The sequence below is a fragment of the Microcaecilia unicolor genome, chromosome 6 (assembly GCF_901765095.1).
Source record: "Microcaecilia unicolor chromosome 6, aMicUni1.1, whole genome shotgun sequence".
Lineage (NCBI taxonomy): Eukaryota > Metazoa > Chordata > Amphibia > Gymnophiona > Siphonopidae > Microcaecilia > Microcaecilia unicolor.
This window is the reverse complement of record NC_044036.1, coordinates 88,267,789-88,291,430: the sequence shown is the minus strand read 5'-3', so window position 1 is coordinate 88,291,430 and position 23,642 is coordinate 88,267,789. Positions and strand designations below refer to the sequence as shown.

At 40.7% G+C, this 23,642-nt stretch overlaps 1 protein-coding gene across 1 annotated transcript in view; it reads left to right on the top strand.

Annotated features, from left to right (window-relative positions):
- The window catches only part of ASTN1 (astrotactin 1), a 481,917-nt gene extending 458,548 nt beyond the window's left edge, over positions 1-23,369 (top strand). Inside the window, exon 23 of the mRNA XM_030206744.1 lies at positions 23,132-23,369. Coding sequence (XP_030062604.1) covers positions 23,132-23,369 — 238 coding nt within the window. The remainder of the gene's footprint in view (positions 1-23,131) is intronic.
- Positions 23,370-23,642: the final 273 nt, after the last annotated feature.

Sequence of the window (23,642 nt, the reverse complement as noted above, 5' to 3'; positions counted from 1 at the left end):
CCTCCCATCTACCAAGTTAGCAGTCAGTGGCAATGTCTCTGGGCCGCCACCGACACATTGTGTATGCTTAGCTTTTATGCATGTGTGAAAACTGAGCATGTGCAGGGTGCTGGCAGCGGTAGCTCAGGGACATTGTTGTTGACTGCCAACCTTAGTAGGAGATCTGGCAGCCAGAAGAGGAGGTCTTCAGCTTGGTGTGCCCTGCCACCCACAGCAAAGGTAAGCCATTGCTGGGTGAACCTGAGCCCAAATTGAGTGGCACCTGCCCACCCGTGGCTATGCTGACTTAACAGCTTTTCTAAAATCATTACTCACACATGTAGGGCCATTTACTTGTGTAAATAAGCTGTGTACACATACCCTGGAGGAAAGGAGAAACAGGGGTGATATGATACAGACGTTCAAATATTTGAAAGGTATTAATCCGCAAACGAACCTTTTCTGGAGATACGAAGGCGGTAGAACGAGAGGAAATGAAATGAGATTGAAGGGGGGCAGACTCAAGAAAAATGTCAGAAAGTATTTCTTCATGGAGAGAGTGGTGGATGCTTGGAATGTCCTCCCCCGGGAGGTGGTGGAGATGAAAACGGTAACAGAATTCAAACATGCGTTGGATAAACATAAAGGAATCCTGTTCAGAAGGAATGGATCCTCAGGAGCTTAACCGAGATTGGATAGCAGAGCCGGTAGTGGGAGGCGGGGCTGAAGGTTGGGAGGCGGGGATAGTGTTGGGCAGACTTATACGGTCTGTGCCAGAGCCGGTGGTGGGAGGCAGGGATAGTGCTGGGCAGACTTATACGGTCTGTGCCAGAGCCGGAGTTGGGAGGCAGGACTGAAGGTTGAGAGGCAGGGATAGTGCTGGGCAGACTTATACGGTCTGTGCCAGAGCCGGTGGTGGGAGGCGGGACTGGAGGTTGGGAGGCAGGGATAGTGCTGGGCAGACTTATACGGTCTGTACCAGAGCCGGTGGTTGGGAGGCAGGGCTGGTGGTTGGGAGGCGGGGATAGTGCTGGGCAGACTTATACAGTCTGTGCCCTAAAGAGCACAGGTACAAATCAAAGTAGGGTATACACAAAAAGTAGCACACATGAGTTGTCTTCTTGGGCAGACTGGATGGACCGTGCAGGTCTTTTTTCTGCCATCATCTACTATGCTACTATGTTACCTAAGCCCTCTAAAGTAACTTCCTAATCCTCATAGGATGTTCTACATACTCTGGCTAAACCAAAGGCCTGCCTCCAAAATGCCCCAGTCATACCCTTTTTTCTAATAGAATAATTGTGCATATCCCTACTCCAAAGTGACAGAGCCTGATTTTCCAATGAGGGATCACAGGTGCAGATTCTAGTTTCCTGGCTGAGACCATACAGCTGTCCTGAAGGAGCAGCTTTTTGGCTGAGCTGGTAAGAGAGCACTGTCTATCATATCCATCCCCTTATTGTACTATCCTGTCCCAATGGCAAGACAATGACTTGTTCAGTGTTGCACCAGGAACAAGTACTGGAAAAGGGATTCTCATCTGTTTCTTTGGCCTTCATAGCTCTACATTTGAACAACTAATTTATGGCATAAATAGCCATTTCAACAAGCATTACTTATGTGTGGAGATCAACGCCATTCAGAGATTTCAAGGGAAACGTGTTCTAGGTATGTCTTTGGCCAGCCAAAAATCTATGGGCCCGATATTTAGCAGGCGGCAACCAGCGTTTTGCTGACCGCCACCGGTGTTAAACCCAGAAATTCAATGCTAGGCCATGTTCTGCCTCCGGCATTGAATTTCTGGGTATAGAGAACCTGCTGAGACATAGTTGTTAAGTGCAATACTCTGCACTTAACCAGCTATGATGAACCACATAAAGATAGGACTCTGCATATGAAGCCGTCCTGTTTATAAGGTTATCTTAATCGGTTACATACCAAATATCTGTATGTAACTGTCTAAATGCCAACCCTGCCCCCGGAACATCCCCAAGATAGCCAGTTTGAGTTTCAGCACTATCCGGGCCTTTTCAGCTGCACTATCCAGTTAAGGATCATTGTAAATGTTTGGCGATTTAAACGGCCAGAAGCTTCTCCTGGCTATTTAAATCATTTTGAATATCAGGCCCTATACATTTATTCCCATTTTACAATAAGAATGCATCTATATGGGAAAACATTTCTCCACTGAGTTTTGCATTAGCCCAGGGACATACATAGATTTTTAAAAGTGCTTATTTTGGCTCGGACTTTACACGAGGGATTAAGAGAGTTATTCTTTTTAATCCCCTCTTTTTAATCTACCTCTAAAAACTTAACTACTTAATTGGCAGTGCTTATATCAATAGCTTAGTAAATGGGATGGCATCAACTGTTACACATGGAAATTGTGAAATCTCAATGTTCTCTGTAAAATGGGCCTTTCAAGTGTTCAGTTTTACAGTGAAATAGTTAAAACTGTTGAAGATAATAGCTGGAAGGTTGTGAATCTACTCTTTTTGTTGTTGTTGTTGTTGTTGTTGTTGAGGCTTCTGAAGATCAAGGACTCAGGAAAATTATACTGGGAATTTTCCAGGGACAGTGAGAATCTTTCATTGTCAACATAGATGATGGCACAGGCAGAGCGTTCATGCTACTTTGGACACATTAGTCTGAAGGAATGTAAGCCTGTTGCAGTCCCTTCATCACGGTCCATTGCACCATCTCCAGCTCTTCCAAACATTAATACAGCCTAGTGTACATAGAAAAAAACAAATCCATGCTCTCTGTGAAAACCTTCAGTTCAGTTAGCACATACCATGCCAGGTGGACGCCAGTGAGTAACCAGATATTCAAAAGGGACAAAATTAACAATTTTTTAAAAAAAACTTTCAATCTCAGAGCAGAGAACTTGGAAACTCTCAACAGGATGTTCTAGATTAAGCTACTTCCTCAGAGATTATACAAGAAAGATTAAATCATGCAGGTACATTGGAAATCAGGAATTATTAATGACTGACATTTAGTATTAATTGTATCATGCCTGTACTGAAGTCATATAGCATTCTGTCTGATTTAGTAATTGAATGGACCATGCACATGAGATCTATGTATTACTCTATGGGTGTGGTTTTGTTTTCTTTTTCTGTATTTTTTTTGTTGTTTATGTTTTTGGATGTAGCTCACATCATTTTTGTGATAGCCTAAGGTAAGTTACATTCAGGTAGTGTAGGTATTTCTCTATGCCCAGAAAAGTTACAATCTAAATGCTAGATTTACTAAAAGGTACTACTGTGTATTATGAAAGTGAGATTTAGCTAGTAGTAACACATGCTATGATTGCCAAACAGGTTTGTAAATCTAGCCTAAAGTTTGAGACTGAGGCAATAGAGGGTGAAATGTATTGCCCTGAGAATAAATGGGGTTTGAACCTTGGCTCTCAGCCTGTGGCTCAAACTGTTTAGCTACTCTGCCATTTACAAAAGATCTGAGAAATGATTAATTGATTCCAGCACAGGTATAAAATCCAGACTGTGCATGTTAGTCCTAAACATATGAATATTCGGAAGGATTGGCCTGTGTGAAGAGCAATTCTACAACAGGGTGCTACATTTTCACACCACTTGCATGTGTAAATTTACAGTTTATTAGCACTTTCACAGGTAAGTGTGCACTTACACACTTAAATGCTAGAAAGGTGCCTAAATGCCATTCTATAAGGGCCTGCAAAAGTGGTGCAGTGTGTAAACGTAAGGGGGGAGGTTTACAGAATTGTGCAGCATATAGCTAAGTGGTTTAAATTAGGGCAGTAATTTTCCTGTCCTAATTGAAACCGTATTGCTAAATGGATAGCAGCTGTATATTGCCATTATCCATACAGCTGGGCAAAACATCCTCACTACATCCTGGCATGAGCAGTCAGAGAAATTTTTCAACTGCATTATCCAAATAGGGTCATTGAAAATTAACAGATAGCCACTCCTATATGGATAGGTCCCCTATTATAGAGGCAATTGTAAGTGGGTGCCTCTGTTTAAGCACCCCAATCCTGTGCAGTGAGGTACTATTCTATAACGGCAGCCCCGATAAAGCATCTCTCCCCCCTTCCCTTTACTCCTGGTCTCTCTCTCTTTCTCTCTCTCTCTCTCTCTCTCTCTCTCTCTCTCCTCTCCTCTCTGCTTCTCCCCAAATCCAGCATTTCTTCCCTCTGCTCCCCCTCCAGCAGCTAGTTCAGCATCTCTCCCTTCTTTTCCCCTCTGCTCTACTCCCTTGCACCTGGGTCTGGCATCACTCCAGCTACCCCCTGCTGTGTTTCTGTCATACCTAGCAAGTTGTAATATAAGATTCTTGCTCTGGCCTGTCTGAAACCAGCCAGAGATTGTGGATAAGTTTAAAATGCATTTTCAGTGGATAAAACAGCCTTTTATATGCAGTATAGCTTTTTTAGGTGTGCTAATGAAATAGCACTTGCTGGGGATGGTCATTCAATTTGTCTGTCCATCAATCTATATGCATGGATTAAGAGAGGAAGCAATAGAAGTGAAAGTGAGTGTGGTAGCTGGTAAATTAGGCCCGGATACCTGAAGAGGTGTGGGGGGGGGGGGGGGCGGTAAAAAAATTGATGTCACTAGGACCACAATCCTTATGGCACCAAAAGAGTACAAAAAACCTGCAGCTGCACTATTATATGTATGTGCTGCTAGAGTTCCAGCTCCCAATGGAAAAGGAGTTGACTAGGTTGGCTGAGATGGTTGACCATTTGATAAGGATGACCGGATTGACTTCTGGGATTACTGAGATGCTGACATTGACTAGGATGACTGGGTTGACTGGTTCACAGGGATGATGTGGGTTGACTGACTGAATGACTGGGATGAATAGTTGACTGGGATAACTGGATTGACTGACTGTTAACTGGGATGTCTGGGATGGCTGGAATGACTGGATTGACTGGGATGACTGGGCTCACTGACTCATTTATGGGATTGACTGACTAGTTAACTGGGATGACTGGTTGACTGGGATCACTGCGTAAACAGGATTCACTGGGTTGACTAATTGGTTGACTTGGTTGAGTGATTGGAATATCTGACTGATTGACTGGAAATGACTGAGTTGACTGACTGGGTTATTTCAGTAGCTTGACTGACTTTGACTGATTGGTTAACTGATATGGCTTTTTTCACTGGAATGACTGGGTTGACTGGTTAACAGGGATATCGTGGGCTGACTGACTGCTTGACTGGTTTGACTGACTAGGATTATTGAGTTGACTGACTGGTTTATGGGGTTGACTGACTGCTCTTCACAGGTGTCACAACACAGGGGAAAAAGTTGGGGTTTTGTCCTATAATTTCAGGCTAAAAATGACACAATGTCGTGGGAGATGTTTCAAATGAATGTACATCCCTAGTAGGGATGAACAGCCAGAAACGTTTTGTTTTGTGTCTTTTCCCATGTCATTTCTGGGAATGTTTATTTCATTCATTTTTGTTTGGCCATTTTTTTGTCACAGGAACAAAGTCATTGTGTGCACATTCTTTTGAAAGAGGGTAAACTATGTATGCATGCTCAGTGGTTTTCTCATGCATAACAGTTTGCGAAAGTGGAATGAATGTCCTCTTTGCAACCAGTGTGCACTTTTATGGGCAAATGATAAAATGCAGATTTTCATGTTTTTATTGCTCATTTGCATTTGATAACTCCCTGCAATGGCATAGGGTATATCATTGACATTTCCCATATTGTTGTAAATGAATGTGAATCCTTAATCTCTATTAACTTATGCATATATCTGATATACATTTGGCAGTTTGTTATAACATCACCATCCCTGTACCTACATTTAGATTTCTGGTTTCATGAGGAACCAAATTTCATGAGCCTAAAACATGGGTGGCTGTAGGGTAGCTGTAAGGAGGTATAAAATGTAAGTGCTTATCAATGATTTCTGCAATAGGTACCTAATAGGATTTTAAATCTAGGCAAATGAATTGCAGACCTAAATTTAGATCAGTTTTCTGATTCTAAATTGAAGAAGTCAGCTTCTTGTTTGAATATTGGCACATTAGTATTTGTATGATCTGGTACCGAATTCTTTCCAACATGATTCTAGTGCTGAAATGGAGGAACACCGCAAAAGCGGAAGACCGCGTACCACTACGTCAAAGAAGGCTAAAGTAAGGAGTAGTGTGATCAGCAGAGGTCTCCCATAAAAGACGGCAGGGCGAGGGATGTAATTGAAAAATAATATTTATTCTTCAGGACCCGACACAACACTATGTTTCGGCAGAATGTGATCACTGGAAACAATCTTAACAAAATGTGATCCAGGAGCCAGGGTCCGCATGTACTATGCATTCACATATTGACCCTCGCTCCTGGATCACGTCTTTGTTAAGATTGCTTTCTAGTGATCACATTGTGCTATATACAGTATCCTCCAGAGATTTTAAACGCAGACCTCTGACGTAAGCTCTCTGCTGAAACACAGTGCTGTGTCGGGTCCTGAAGAATAAAGATTGTTTTTCAATTACATTCCTCATCCAGCTGTCTTTTATGGAAGAGCTCTGCTGATCACACTACTCCTTACTTTAGTGCTGCAATCACATATAATGTACCATCTGTTCTTTATCATTAGGGAGAGTATACTGAAATGGGTGAAACCTTATCTCCTCTAGAAAACATTCCATAACTTGGTACAATCCACGGTACTTATACATGCAGACTACTGCAACAGTATTTTTATAGGCTGCAAGGCCCAAATCCTGAAAAAACTTCAAACCTCCAAAAACACGGCAGCTAGACTCATTTTTGGTAAATCAAGATATGAGAGTGCAACACCTCTTCGTAAAAAACTTCATTGGCGCCCTATCAGAGAACGAATGAGCTTCAAGGTCCACACATTGATTCACAGGATCATCCATGGAGAATCTCCAAATTTCATGATCGATCTGTTAGACCTTCCAACCAGAAACAGGTCAGAATCTTCTCGAACATACCTTAACCTACACTATCCTAATTGCAAAGGTCTTAAGTACAAAACCTCTTATGCATCCAACTTCTCCTTCATAGGCAAACAACTATGGAATGCCCTACCCAGATCTATTTGCTCAATCAACAATTATCTACTCTTCCAGAAATCGCTGAAAACACATCTATTCAAGCAAGCATACCCAAATAATCTAACCTAATCTTTTGAACCCTCTACCCAACACCTAATCACTTGACTAAGACTATGACTTAGACCACGTCTTCCATCAACTCCCCCTATGTTATCCCTCAATCTATTCCCTCCTCTGGCCACCCCCACCTCCTTGTCCCTTGCTCATTTCAGCCTTCCCCCTTCTGCCTTTCCTACCCCCTTCTTACTTGCCCATCCCACCTATCTGCATATCTCCATCATTATTCTGTTATACCACAGCTTGTATTCTCTCTGCTATACCTTGTAACCCCTATTACTATGTAAGCCGCATTGAACCTGCTTCGAGTGGGAAAGCGCGGGGTACAAATGTAACAAATAAATAAATATTCAAGGTCCCATCTTGATTAGCAGATAGGAAACTTAAACCAGAGTCTTTAGGGATGTATACATATTCTAGTATCAGTTGTCATTAAAACTTTGAAAGCAAAACTTTAAGTTTTATTGGCTCTTATTCTAAAAATAGTCCACAACAGTTGGATCACCTGAAATTCCATCTACAACTCATGCGGGTGGATCAAATCATTTCTGGTTTGAATTGAAACACAGTGGACATTGCTCCAATTTTGTTTCTCGGTATTTTAAGGCTTTCAGCACAGACCAGTCTCCCCCTAGTGGGATGTTTGGGCTGAGCTGCTTTCTGTGTTGTTGGAAGGTGGACATAACAAGTTAGAGAAATAGGGAGGCAACAAAGAGACAAAGTTCATGATGTGCAAAGGTAGGTGTGTATGTGCATTCATTGGTACATATTTGGTTCATTTGGGAGCCTAAAAACATTTCCCCCCTCATTTTATCAATTTACTCCTGATATTCAGCTGGCAGCAGTCAGTGTTTTTTTAAATGCTGATCGTCACTGGCTAGATTAGCCCACAATATTTTGGCCACAGGAGCTCATGTGGGTCCCAGCCAATATCCAGCCATGGACCGCTTAAGAGAGTTATGGAGGCCCCAGCTGAATATAGGCCGGGACCTGCATAACATGTTTTTTATTTGCCCCTCCCCTATTCCACGAAAAAGCCTCCTCCAAGCTTGTGAGTCAGAAACCCCTCCCATCCCGCCCCAGGGAATGACCCCCCCCCCCATTCCCCGATTTACACTAGTATTCTATAACTAAATCTGGGTGCCTAGATGCCATTAGAGAATTTGTATTCAACACGCTATATCAAGGCACCTAACCTTTCCACCTAATTATGGAATATGTGTGTGCAACTCAATTGTGCAAGTGTATACCTACAGCTTAATTTGAAAGCAGTTGATTTGTGCAAGTAATAAGGTTGTTATGCACATACAAGGGATGCAAAAAACATGAATGTAAAAAAAAAAACACACCCACCATACCCCCCCCCCCCCCCCCCAAGAACTGCAAAAACTTTATTTAAAATGAAGACTGAATGTTTTTTGGCCATACACAGCCCTATTACCCGGTCTGATATCTTAACATAAAAAATGATCTAATCATGTTACATATGAGCTCTTGAGATCACGTGGGTTCTTTTATCAGATGCAGATATGACAGCTTGTTTTATGGAAGGAAGCAGATATATTCTCATCCTGCTTTCTTTATGACTCAGTTGTGGGTAAAAAATGGAAGACCTAGAAGCGTAATTTACTAAGAATACTTTCCCCATAGACCCAAAGGAAAAGATATCCTTAGTAAATCAGGCCCCTAAAGCACTAGCAGATGCGAAGTATTCTTGGCCAGTAAGATGAAGGCATACCATATATTTAGCAAGATGCATAGAAGCCTCCATTATTGAATCTGTGCTTAGGGAAATGACCACTGTACAAGTGCTGCTTGTCATCTTCTGTACCCAATTACATGATCCAGTACCACAAGGTCACAAAATTAGTGCAATCTTGTTGATATATTTTTAGGCTGGGTGGGCATATTACTTTAGCCAGGATGTTACTTCTCACTTCAGACAATGAAATATGGGGCATAGCCAACAAAAGGAGCAAGTTTTCAAAGGTTTAATCAAAGCCATATATCTAGATTGTCGGTTGCTTAAAAGTATGCACGCATTTTAACAATGTGTGTAGTTTTCGCTATCTAAGAAATAACTGTTCCATGGAGGGGGGGGGAGGCAACATTTTGGAACATAGTTGAAACCTATGGGAGTAATTTTATAAACAACATGAGCAAGTTTTATACTCATAAATTAATACAGGGATACTTACACATGAAAGTAGGTGCTCACTTTCACAATTGACTCAGGAAATGTTTGTGCACAGATTTGCATCTGCTATGAAAGCAAATACTTTTTCTATGAAAACTTACACACATATTTTTGGAAATCCTAAAGTATGCTTATAATTGGACTGTCCACCCCAACATTGATAGGTGTAGTTTCGGGAGGGCATGGGGAACAGTGTCCCCCCAAATGTTAATTGAACTAAGGCCAAACTGGTCCCCTGCCCCCGCTACCCATATGACTTCCCCAAAATAAGCAGGCAAACTCCACGGATACCTGGAAGAAAGGACTGACTTGGCTTTGTCCCGTATCAGGAGTGAATTGTGGTTGCTTAAGGAAATCAGTGAAGAAACAGATTGGGTTAACTGCAACGCACAGTAACATGTACCCTGGCTGGCTTCCAAATTCCTTCTCCCTTTCTATGGAATTTTCTACCTTTCTCACAGAAGAACCTGAACCTCTTGTGTCTCCAATTCTGTTTGTAATAGTATGCAGAATTCAGGTGGAGATGAGGTGGAGGAACCTTTGTATCCTCCAGTATTGTAGCAACAGTTGCCATCGAAGAAAAATAGAATCTTCTATATAAATGAATTATGAGAGATTCAGAGAAAATCAATAGATGAAATTCTGGGCAATGCTGCCAAGATGTGATCCAAGACCCCTGTTCAGAATGTTAAAATAATTTTCAAGATGATGGTTTGTGAAAGGAAGGAGGGAGGGAGGGAAGGAAAGGGGAAAGGAGAAGAGATTGATCATTTGAAAGGGCAAACAAAGAAGCAGTCACCAAATGGAAAGAAAGTAAGACCCACTGTGATGGAAAAGTCAAGATTAAGTGAAAGTCAAGACAAGCTACAGTAAGTGCATGATTACAGTAGATGCTCGTTTGGTCTCTTGGTCTATCACTTTGGTGAGATTTGTTTTCCCAGTGTCATGCTTATCTCTTTCAAAAATGCCTGTAGAACAAGCATCATCTTGGTTTTGACAAATTATGGTCCTAATCCACTTGAAATCTTTCTTCTTTCTTGATTCCAGCATCAGTGTTTGTCCCTGTGAACACAGCTTCCAGAAATCAGTACTGGACATGAATTAGTTTGCTGGACTCCATGCTTTTTAATAGGGATGAGCTCTCATTTGCAAAGACATAGCAAATGTCAATGACGTGTCCCATTTCATTGCATATCATTAACAATTTAAAATGAGTAGAAAAAATATGACATTTTGTATTTGTTTCATTTTCTGATAAAAGTGCTTACTATTTGCAAAGAGGGTGTACTCTTAATGACATTGACCTGAAATGAAAATGAAGACTATCCAACATAAAATGAACAATGATGTAAACAAAACATGAAACATGAAAATTATTGGGCTGACCATCCCTTTGCATTTATAATAGAGAATCTAGATTTATTTCTAAATACAAAAATATCTTCTTTAGATTTGCACTTTTCAGCTGATCTGGGTGCTGTGAGTAAAGATTAAAACTTCAGAAAAGAAAAATAAAATTCATAACTTTAATTTTAATAACAGCTTATAAAAAAAAGTAAATTCAGTTTTATATTTCCCTTGCATTATTGTTATCAAAAATGCAATGACTTTTAAAGGGCAATCTTCGAAGCTGTGTCTAAATTTAGGCCTCATGTATGCACACCAATTGGTAGTAAAAACCCACTTATACATGTAGTTTCACTAATTGTCATTTATCTGCTTGAGTGCTAGGGTCTGTTCTATAAAATATATGCTAACATTGCATAGCACATATGGGTGGAGTATGGGTGGAACATGGATGTGTCTCCAAGATTTGTGCATAACTTGTAGAATAAATTGCAGACACGTCATTGCACACTTACAGCTGCCATTGATGTAGTATATCAGTCAGCGTCTAACTTTTGGCACGCCAATGTCGACTTACACTAGTATTCTATAACAGAATCTTGGCACCAAAATGCTGTTGTAGAATAGGGGCACCTAAATCTTGGCAGCAATTTATAAAATTACTACCATCAGACACATAGAAAGCCAACACAGATTTAGGCACACATACAAACATGCCCACACATGCAGAGACATACAAATGTATGAATTCACATACACACAAACACATGCAAGCATTGCCAGACATACACAGAACACACCTGCATTGACATGTACAATGTGCACTTACATGCAAACACACATTCATACAGTAGAGAGATACAAATACAGGTACAGACAAATATACACAACAAAGACATGCACAAAACACAGAAACAACACACACACAGATACACTAAGAGGGGTTGGAAAGAATTCCACGAACCATGCTCTGCATGCTTTCCCCACTTGTTGTTTATGCATTCCCAGATTGATACAAGCACTCAGTTTGTACACAAATAGAATCCGTACAGTGGAAAACAGGCTCAAAAATCAAACTATACCATTGATGATCCTCTAAATGTGAGCACCAACTTCAAAGTGGGAAAAAATAAATATAAGAAATAAAATATCAGGAAAACAATACCACTATGAAATAACACTCACATAGTTGTAAACTATATCAACATATGGAAGATCATGGTCTAGCAATATTCTCAGTAATAGTTCATAAAGTAAAGATAAAACTATTAAACTGCTTATGGAATGATTGGATGCTTACAAAGGTAATGATGTATTTTATTCATATCAAAGCACACAGTGAAGCAAAGGTGTATGTAGTTATGATGTCCTGAGTTAACGGGCTTTTACATCAATTCTCTCTGTCTCATACATTAGTACCATCTGTGAAGCAGACATTTTCTTTGACTCAGTCATAATCTAAAAATTGGGTGCAAGTTCAGGTACTTAGGATACGTTTCCCAACCGCTCAGTTTGACAACGTACCTAAATAACATTTATTTTATAGTAGGGAAGGGCATCCAAAGACCTAATGTTTGGAGTGAAATCCTTTTCTGCTCATGATACTCAAGGAATTTAAACTGTACTGGAAACTTCTGCAAGCCTTTCAAATGCTTGTTCATATTACTGTTGATTTTAGTCCAGGCCAACCTTCACTTTATCTTCGCAACATGAATTATTACCCCATACTTGGTGCATTACTCAATGCTGATTCTCATTTAGTGTGACACATAATACATTAATATTTCAGCCTGATAACAAAAATGTGCAGCAGCCAAGTCATGAGGCAGCATTTTTACAGAAGGTAAGATATATTAGGGTGGTTTAAAGTAGTCTATTGGGCTTGGCTGACTGAGTTCTAAATGTAATGTGTAAATTATATAATTGCTCAAATAATCTTCCTTCTTTTCAGCTTATGAAGCCTCTACTAGATGAATCGTTTGATCAAGGTCAGATTTAGAGGACAATTGTCAAAGCCATTTCCCTTTTTGCATTTTCGAAAACACAGCCTCCCTTCCCCCAGTAGCCAACCCCCTCTCAGACCCCCAGCAAATAATGAGTAGTTGTCCCTCCTGGAATCCTCCAAACACGAGTAGCTCTCTCCTTTCCCCTGAACACGAGTATCTCCCCCTCCCAGAATGACTTCCCAAGTGTCTTCATGCCCTCCTGAAAGGGGATGGCATGGTAAGGAGATCTGGAGTTGCTCTTGCCCATGCTGGTTCCACTCTCAATATGGATGCTGCGACCTCTGGTGGTAGACTGCCACTAGAGGTTGCAGCAGCCATGTAGAGGGGCATTTTCAATATGATAGCCAAGTCCAATTGTAGACCTGTTGCTGAAAATGTCCAAAATTCTCATCCTGGATGTAGCAATTTTTGAACCGGAAAAACGTCTATTTTTTTGTTTCGAAACTCACTGTTTTCCAGATGTGTTTCTGCTCAGTACATATTTCTTTTGGTGTCATTAAAAAAAAAAAGACCTAGAGAAAAATGCAGAAACACAAGCAGTAGGGATGACTGTGTGACACCATTCCCAGTAAACTGGCCACACAGACATCCCAGCAGAGCAGAGTGACAGCCTAGTGGTCAGTGTAGTGGACTTCATATAACGGAACCCAGGCATAAATCCCACCGAAACACTCTTATTTTGTATTGTGAGCTCTCCAGTAAACCCTAAAAACCTACTCTACCTAACTGTACACCACTATAAAATATCTCAGGTCTACAGGTGTCTCCTATCTATAGGTACAGTTGGCATTTTGTGGGTTTTGGAAAGCTCACAATTTCTATCACAGGTGTCCAGTTTATAGTTTATTATAATTTCTGTCAGAAGAGTAGCCAGGTTTTTACATCTAGGGGAGCAGAGCTGTAGGAAAATAGACGTCAGTCTGAAGCTGAAGGGCTGATCTGCATAGGTGCTATTTTTTTTTCCAAAACCGTTTGGGGGAGCAGCCACTCCCCTTGCACCCCACCTAGCTATGCCTCTGCTTTCTATACCGCTCATATTAACAATAGCCTGTTCCTGGGACCAGCTTGCTGCACTGTCACTGTAACATCTTTGGGGGCGGGAGGGGGTCAGTGACCACTGGGGGATTAAAGGAGGGGTCATGCCTTAATCCATTCAGTGGTCAGCTGGTCAGGGCACCATTTTGTGACTTAGTCATGATTGAAACAGGTCTAGATAAAAATGTCCCCGTTTTTGCCCTAGATGCTTTTAGCTTTTTTCCATTATCCCTGAAAAACATCCATACTCTGGGCCTGCCCAAATCCCATCCAAAACATGCCCCCAACATGGCCCCTTACAATTTAGATGAGCTGCAGAGAAAAATGTCTCAAATCTGAGTTTCAAAAATAGCAACTTTGATGTTTTCCCTTGAAAAACGTCCATCTGCCACGTTGTGCTGCGTTTGAAATGTTTTTCTGTTTTGAAATTGAATGTCATTGATAATATTGCACAGGGAAGGAAGAAAGAAGAACTACTCATGTTCGGGGGGGGGGGGGGGCATTGGGATAGGGGCTATTCATGTCAGGGGAGGGAAAGTAGCTACTCATTTGGAGGAGGGAAGGAGAGGAGGGCACAGGACATATCGCCCGCAACCTGGATTTTATACAGATGCCAGCTGATATTTAGTCTGGCACCTGCATAGCTATCAGACTTATTTTCAAAAGTAAATCGGGAGATGGCCGGCAATTTCGCAAAAGCGGTGAAATCGGTATAATCGAAAGGGGTGTTTTTAACACCATCGCCGCTTTTCCGTCGCCGCACAGGTGAAAGTGCAAGGGGGGTGTCGGCAGCAAAGCAAAGGCGGGACATGGGCGGGCGTGGGCGTGGCTACCAGATGGCTGGCTTTCGCGGATAATGGAAAAAAAGCGGTGTTAAGCAGTATTTCGCCAGATTTACTTGGTCCTTTAATTTTCACGACCAAGCCTCAAAAAGGTGCCCCAATTGACCAGATGACCACCGAAAGGAATGGGGATGACCTCCCCATACTCCCCCAGTGGTCACCAACCCCCTCCCACACTAAAAAAATTAAAATAAAAACCTTTTTTACCATCCTCTGTGCCAGCCTCAAATGTCATACCCAGCTCCCTGACAGCAGTATGCAGGTCCCTGGAGCAGTTTTTAATGGGTGCAGTGAACTTCAGGCAGGCAGACCCAGGTCTATCCCCCCCCCCCCCCCCACCTGTTACACTTGTGATGCTAAGTGTTGAGCACTACAAACACCCCCAAAACCCACAGTACCCACATGTAGGTGCCCCCCTTCGCCCATAAGGGCTATGGTAATGGTGTAGAGTTGTGGGGAGTGGGTTTTGGGGGGATTTGGGGGGCTCAGCACCCAAGGTAAGGAAGCTATGGACCTGGGAGCTATTTATATATATTTTTTTAATTTTTAGAAGTGCCCCCTAGGGTACCCGGTTGATGTCCTGGCATGTCAGGGGGACCAGTGCACTACAAATGCTGGCTCCTCCCATGACCAAATGCCTTGGATTTCACCGGGTTTGAGATGGCCGGCATTTTTTTCCATTATTGCTGAAAAACAAAACCGGCCATCTCAAACCCAGCGAACTCTGGCATTTGGCCGGCCTAAACCGTATTATCGAAAAAAAAAAGATGGCCGGCCATCTTTTTCAAAAATACGGTTCCGGCCAGCTGTTGCGCCGCCACCAAAATAGATCGCCGGCGACCTATTTCGCTGGCGACATTCGATTATGCCCCTCTACGTGGGCTAAGTTATGACAGCCTTTTGCGCAGTCCTGTTTGCTCACTTAGCTATGTGGGCAGCAGCACTGAGTATCGCTGGTATCTGCATAACTGATGGCTCTTCCCCAACTGTGCCCCAGAATGTCTTTCTACTGCCCATATTCAACATGGCCAGTTAGTGGCAATATTCAACGGCACTGCCTGGTTAAGAGCCACAGAATATTGGCGACTGGCCCACTGAGCACGATTTCTTGAGTCGACCAGACCTTGAGCTTTTTATGTCGTAGCCCCAGCCCTCTGGAATTCTATGCCATTAACCCTTTGTGCCCAGTCCAGCCTAAAACTTTTTAAAATCTGGCTTTTCAATCATGCTTTCTCCCCAGACTGAGAATTTATGTTCCTCGATTCTCAGGGAGCTTTGCCATCTCTTTCTTTGCTTTGTTCTGCTCTATTTCTTGCTATTTACTTTTCTCTCTAGTATGTTTGTTTTACCTATCCTATCTGATACTGTTCCATTCTCTATTGTACACCACCCTGATCTGCCAGTCAGCAAAGGCAGTATAGAAAGTAACACTAAGCCAAGTAAAAACCTGCATAATTTTTTTAAGCCATAAAATTCCATAGCAAAAAAAAATTGGTTTTGATTAGTGTTCTGTGACAAATATGGGATTTTTCATTTTGTTTGGGTTTTTAAGTTTTTCATTTTGGGGCTTTATTGTTATTAGTGTGACTATTGCTCAAATAATGCACACAGTTGCTCGGTAGTTTACACTGTTCTTCAGGGGTGCTAAATAGTGCATATTATTGAGTAATAGTGCTCACCCTAGGGATAATTTTATAAGGAGTCTGTAGACCAGTATTTCAAGTCTATAGATACTTGTTCCGGTGAAGTTTTCAGTTCTTTCTATGTTATGTCTTTAGCAAAAGAGAGCTCCCAACCTTTACTCTATCAATGTTCAAAGGCAGTGTGTTATGTTTCTCATGCTTTTTGTTGAATGCTTTTATTATTTCACAATCCCTCCCTTCCCCCTTGCTCAAAACATATCACAGGTCATCAATATGTATTAGTATAAAAATCCATCTAGTATTTAGTCTCTTTGAATACAGATGGCACTCTCTATATACTTTGGAGTAGTTTGCATATGAGGTCTGTTTTTTTTTTCTATATATTTAATTTACTTGGCTATTCCATGCAGATTCCTTCTTTAAGTTCACCGTACAGGAATGCTGTTTTCAAATCCAGATGTTTAACTTGCATTCTTTATTCCATTGCAACACTTTGAGGATCATTTATTAACAGTTAACCTGCAAACGACTAAGGAAACTAAACAAAATTGAAAAGTTTTTGGCCTGCATATCCCTACCATTAGTGAATGACCCCCCTTAGTTGTATGCTTAATTATTGGGACAAGTTTCCTCATCATAAGCTACTCCATATTTGTGTAAGTACTCCTTTACATTCAGTGGTCATTTTGTTCAGTCATAATTGAGTGTCCAAACTGCATTTTTAATACATGGATTATATTTCTTCTTCCACTGCATTTATCTTGCTCTTGGGCTCATCACCAAAAATGTGGGAGATGTTTTCTCAGGATGTTGCTTTAGATAGCTTAGGGGCTACTGACTTTGCACGACGGCAGACACGTGGTTCTAGATATTCAAAGGGACTAAAATGTTTAGTGGCAGATTTTTAGAGGCACTATATGGAAACTACCACTAAAAATGTCTTCTAATCACTTTGGCACTATCTGTATAAAGGGAAAATCTATAAAGGGGCATCAAATTGGAGCCTATGATTCAAAATACAGCAGCTCGCGTTATTTGTAGAGCTTCAAAATATGACAGGATCACTCCATTGTTATACCAACTGCACTAGCTTCCAATAGAAGCTAAGATAAAATTTAAAGTTCTGATACTAACACATAAAGCTTTTTACTCATCTAGGCCATCATATTTGTCTAATCTTACTATTCCTTATACACCAACTCGGACACTTCGGTCAATGACAGACAGTAGATTGGTAATTCAACCTCCATCTAAAGCTAGATGGGAATCAATGCGAACATCTGCATTCTTTTTCCTTGCCCCTACATTTTGGAATTGTCTTCCTAAAGAACTTAGGCTTGAAGATTCCTATACTCATTTTTGTAAAATTTTAAAAACATATTTTTTTCGAGAGTCGTTTGAAAATAATGTTTAAAATAAAAACAAAGGAGAAAAGAAGGAAATAGGAGGAAGAAAGAAAGGAGGAAAACAAAATCGAAAAAATAAATTTTTTTTTTAGATTTTTTGATTTTATTACATGTTTTTATGATTATAGCCTGAGAAATTTGTAAGAATGTCATTAATAGAATGTCTTTTTGCTGTGCTTTCCTATCATAAATGGATTTCAGAGTATGTTTATCCACCATTTTTAATGTTATTTTAATGTTATATTAAATTGTAAACTGTTCTGATTTACTTTTGTAATAAGCGACGGTCTAGTAAATGAATAAACGATAAAGGACAGTAGAATAATAGCATAACCAGGTATGCATTTAGGCATTAACACTTACACCACACATAGGGCTCCTTTTACCAAGCAGCAGTAAAAGGGGCACTGCAGTGGCGTCAGCACACGGGTTTGCCACGCACCAAGGCCACCTTTTATCACTGGTGGTTAAAAGGCTTTTTTTTTTTAGGGGAAGGAAATGGCTGTGCACTAAGCAATGGCATTGGCATGTGGCCATTTACTGGGGGGGGGGGGGGCTTTACCACCTCCTAGTTAGGAGGTGGTGAGGTCTCCAGTGGTAGAAAATAGAAAACTATTTTCCATCACCAGAAGTGCTGGAACTGGAACTACCACCGGGCTGCCCCAGGAGCCAAGCAATAGAGCAAAATCACCTTCATGTCAAGCCAGTGGTAGACCCACTGTGCTTTTCTAAGGACCTCATAGCCATAAATGTGTGCGCTTAGATTCCAGAGATACGTGCATAACTTATTGTATTCTATAAGATACATGCATAAGTGTGAACCCTGCCCAGACTCATCCATGTGAATGCCTACATACAAACCACAATCTTAGGGATTCTATATAGCACACCTAGATTTCCATGTGGCAGTCCAAGCGTATTCTATAACTACATGCATAACTTAATTGGCTTAGCTAGCCAATCAGCATTTTAACAGTACATAACAAGCAATAATGAGCACTAATTGGCAATGATTAGCATTTATTCACACAAATCGTTAAATGTTTTCTGTTGTACAGTGCACCTAACTTATAACATGCGTAGGCAAAAAGGGGATGGTTATGGGTGGGGAAATGGGCATTTTATGGGCATTCCAGAATTTACACACATAGTTATAGAAATGGCTCATTGCACGTAAATCCTTTCACAGGGATTTACGCCATGTTTTCAGTGGTGTGAATGGACGCACATAGTTTTAGGTGCTATGATACAAACTAAGAGTATTCTATACACCGCATCTAAATTTAGGCATGGCTTATAGAATACACTTAGACGGAAATGTTTTTCATGCAGATTATTTTGGTGCCATATATAAAATCTGGCCCAAGATGTGCATGGTTACAGAGAAGTGCTTACCCAGAATATTGGCATTTATGCGCATATACACCTGTATTCTGGTCATTTAGGGGTCCTTTTACTAAGGTGTGCAGAAAAATGGGCTGTGCTAGTGTAGGCATGTGTTTTGGGTGCGCACCTGTAAAAAAGGTCTTTTTTAAAATGTTTGCCGAAAATGGATGTGTGGCAAAATAAAAATTGGCGTGCGTCCATTTTGGGTCTGAGACCTTACCACCACTCATTGACTTAGGAGTAAGGTCTCATGCGATAACCGTGCGGTAATCGTCTACATGCGTAGAATGATGATTACCGCCCAGTTTCCGCCATGCGCCAGAAAATAAAAATTCTTTTCCAGTATGCATAGCAGACCCACGTAAAAAATGAAATTACCACCCAGTCCATGCAGTAGCTCCAAATTGATGCATGTAGGAAGCGTGTATGTGCCAACGCGGCTTTGTAAAAGTGCCCCTTATATGAATATTCTGTGCCTAAATGTTGGTACTCTCATTATAGGATTACCTCCATAATGCCAGGGAGAAGCTTGACATTACATCCAGCTATAGGAGAGCAGCAATTAGGTTATAAATAGTTAAATGGTTTAACTAAGGACAGAATAATTGCTGTCCTAACTTAAACTGTGTAACTACAATTATAGTGGCCAAATATCAACACTGTCTACATATATTCAGCCCACTGCCTATCCATGTGAATGGCAATTCTATAACCTAGATGCCCACTATAAATGTTTATAATACTAGCATGTTAGTGTACATGTGCTCATACCCACATTAGTGCTAGCAGGGTGCATAAACATCATTCTAGAAATATCCATGGAATTTACATTGAGTGAATTTGTAAGGAGTGTGTACACAGGGGTGGGGCTCCCACTTACATGGGTAACTAGCAGAATACTGTACCTGCCACATTTAGGTACCCTCACTTATACCAACCCTAGGGCTACTGTAACTGCAGGTATCTAAATGTTAGGTACACAGATACTGGGTTATGCTAGTATTTTATAATGGAACCTAATAGGTACCCGCCATGCAACCTCAGACACCTACATGGAGGCACCCACTCATAGAAATACCTTCATGGTCACGCTGAATATATGCACTTTTAAACCTCATAGCCAGCATTCAAAAAAATGCTCACTGTCACCACTAAATAGTGGCCCAGTGGTTTCACTTTGGTTGTCCTGATTGATCATAATTCTATAACTGACATTTATGCATTGAATATGAGCATAAATGCCGGAAATCTGCTTAAGTGCTATTCTGTAATAGTACTATGTATTTGACAGGCAGGCGTACACATAGGCAGGGTCTGAGTGGGGCATGAGAAGGACTCACACTTAAATGCATAACTTATAGGATACTAGGCATACGGGTGGTGAGCACTTAGGCTCATATTTAGGTGTGAACGTTTACACCAGCTCTGTGAGTGGCATAATTGTTGATGCCTAAAGTATAGCTGTGCATTTTACCTGTTATACTTGTATCCATCACCTGTTGTAGCATTGCCCTTGTGCACATTCTGTATCTCTAGTTGATTCTCCCCTACATTTCAGTTGATTTTGTGCTAATTTTAGTTTTAAACAATTTTATTGCTAATTTTAATTGTGCGCTCATAAGGTTTTTCTTTCACAGTAGCTTGATTTTTGTCTCTGTGTTCTGCTTCTTCTGGTTCTTGTAGTGTCATAGTTCTGGTACTTGAGTTTTCTACAAAAGTTACACTGAGGGCTGCTTAGTGCAAGGATTCAGGATTCTGTATCTCTTCTTATTAGAACTATACAGAAGAAATGTTTTGTTTTATATTTTTTCATTTCCTTTTTTATAGCGATATAGATATATTGTTTTGTTTCTTCTTTATTTTGGTCTTTTTTATTCTTTCTTTCTTTATTAATTATTTACTATATTTATATTCTGCCTTTATCCAAGACGGGTAACAATAGTCGCATACATAGTCTTAAATACATAACAATCACTGAGCATTTGATGATAGAACGTGATAAATAAAGTGGATGTAGCAAAAAACACACGAAAGAAGAGAAAAGAAAAAAAAACAGAGACCACAGAAAAGAAATAGCGAGTCAGTTAAGTCTTCATGTAGCCAAATAGACTTTTATAAACAGGTATGTTTTAGCATGTGCTGTTTAGTGTTAGCATGATCTGTTTTGAGTTAGTGCGTTCTAAAGGAAACAGCACTCATGAAAATGGAACAGAAATGATTGAGATCAAAATGAAGGACCCTACTTAGTAATTTCACTTCATCCAGTGAGAATGTTTTTCTACTGCAGTGCTCTGTTATAGAGTACAGTCTGTTTTGAAGGTGTGTGGCTGTGACTACAGCTTCAGCCCATTATTATTATAAACTATGCACATTGGCAAAAGGTATTATTGTTGCATCTGTGTACATAGTTTTGAAATTATATTTGTTTGTTCTGTATGCATTTGGACAGCTCTCTCTCTTTCTCTGACTTTCTCTGAGAAATACAAGCATCTGTGACTCTCTTTATTTAAAAGCTCTCTCAGACCCTCTTTCTCTCTCTGAAAAACACACAGATTCTCTGACAGTCTGAGAAATACACTTTCTCTGAAAGTGCACATATACACTTTCTGACTCTCTCTGAGAAAAGCATACTATATACATACTCTTTCTCTCTCGTTCTTCTCTGTCTGTCTCTCTCTGACTCTCTGTGAAAAACATATGCACTCACTTTCTGTCAATTCTTTCTGAGAAAGAGACACACTCTACTACTACTACTATTTAGCATTCTTTTTATTTTAGAGAAATACACACTGTCTTTTTGAGAAACATTTGAGCTCAGTCTTTTTATCTCTCCACGTGTTCAAAATTGCCTACCATGTATAGTATAGGACTTGTTTTTTTTCCCTGTGTATTATTACAAGGTTTGTCATTGTAAAATAGATCCTCCCCCTACACATAGCCAGCACCTGATCTCCACGTATAACACCTAGATATGTTGATGTTAGAAGAGACCTACACGTGTAGACCTACTGTTTAAAAATTATGACCAATATCTACACATGGTCACTTCACATGTATTTTGGGGGATGGATGAACAATATAAATGTGCTTCCGCTTGTGATTGGATGAAACGCAACTTGTGTCAGAACTGCATCCTCCCTATTTTAGGGGTCCTTTTACTAAGCTGCGGTAAAAAGGGCCCTGCTCTAGCAGCAGGGGCCATTTTTGCTGAGCGCCACGGTCCTTTTCATCGCAGCGGGTAAAAAAGGCTGAAAATAGCCATGGTCATGCAGTAAGGGCTGCCACGCTAACCTGGCGGTAAACAGGTAGTAGTACACAGTGATGCCTGATTACTGCCGGGTTAGGGCCATACTAACAATTACAGCCCTGTTTTGCCCAGCATGAGAAATTGCGCGTGCTGGGACTGGAACTACCGCCGGCACCCACGTTGGGCTGGTGGTAGATCCAGATTAGCATGCAATAAACCCACATTCGGCTTACCACCACTTTGTAAAAGGGCCCCTTACTGCCTACTGGACAAACCATCTTGACCCAGGTCCCTTGACAGAAGATTTCATTATTACAGTAGAAATGTGGTTCCTCTGACATATATTTATTTATTTATCCTCCCCTCCCCCCTTTTTTTACAAAGCCGCGAGGTAATGCTAACACAACCCATTTACTTTTAATGGGTTATGTCAGTATTACTGCACCAGCAGCCTCTAGCATTGCTTTGTAAAAGGTGTGTGTGTGTGTGGGGGGGGGGGGGTTAGTTAGTTATGGTGCCAAACATACAGAGTACTACTGTGTGGATTTTACTCTGTGCTGGTGGTTGTGTTGTAAAAATATTTTGCTTACAATAAATGGACAGTGCAAATATTATATTTTTTAAAATGTTATATATTAAGTAAATTTTTTACCACAGTTTTCCCATTGTCTTCCTACATTTCTCATTTTCTTCATATTTCTCAATGTGTTATGACTCTTTTTTTCCCCTTCTTTAAGATTTATCCTTTTCTCATCTTTTCTTGTTTTATTTCTCATTGCCTTTTCAATAACTACATTTTCCCTTTTGTACTTTCACATTTTTCTATCATTCCTGTTTTCTTTAATCATTCTACTTCTTCTCTTATTTCCTTTGCTATTTGCAGAAAAGCTGGTCTCATCCTCTCCCAACTGGAAGACCTGAAAGGATGGTGTAGCACACTCCTCCAAGAGCCAAAAATCAGCCTTCAGCGCACCTCCCTCAAGTACCTTGCCTGTCGATACAGTGAGATCAAGCCTTATGGACTCAACTGGACTGAGCTTAGCCGAGATCTAAAGAAAACATGTGAGGAGCAAACACTGACCATCCTTTATAATGATTATGGGAACAATAAAGACAACTGAGACACAAGGAACTTACATAAGGACCTCAAGACTGAGTAGGTGAAGCTTGATAAACGGCAGCATGGTGAAAGTTGTTTTTTGTGGAGCTTCATCTTGACTCCACCATTTGGGTCGTTGGAACCCTGTTGATAAAACCAAACTTTGGAGATACTGTAAACAAGACTGAAGTTTGCACGTGAGCTGAAGACAAATACCCAATCAAAACCATTCCTCAGGCAAGACATTCTTTCTATTGGCAGTCTTGAAGGTATTCTTGACAATCCTAAATCAATG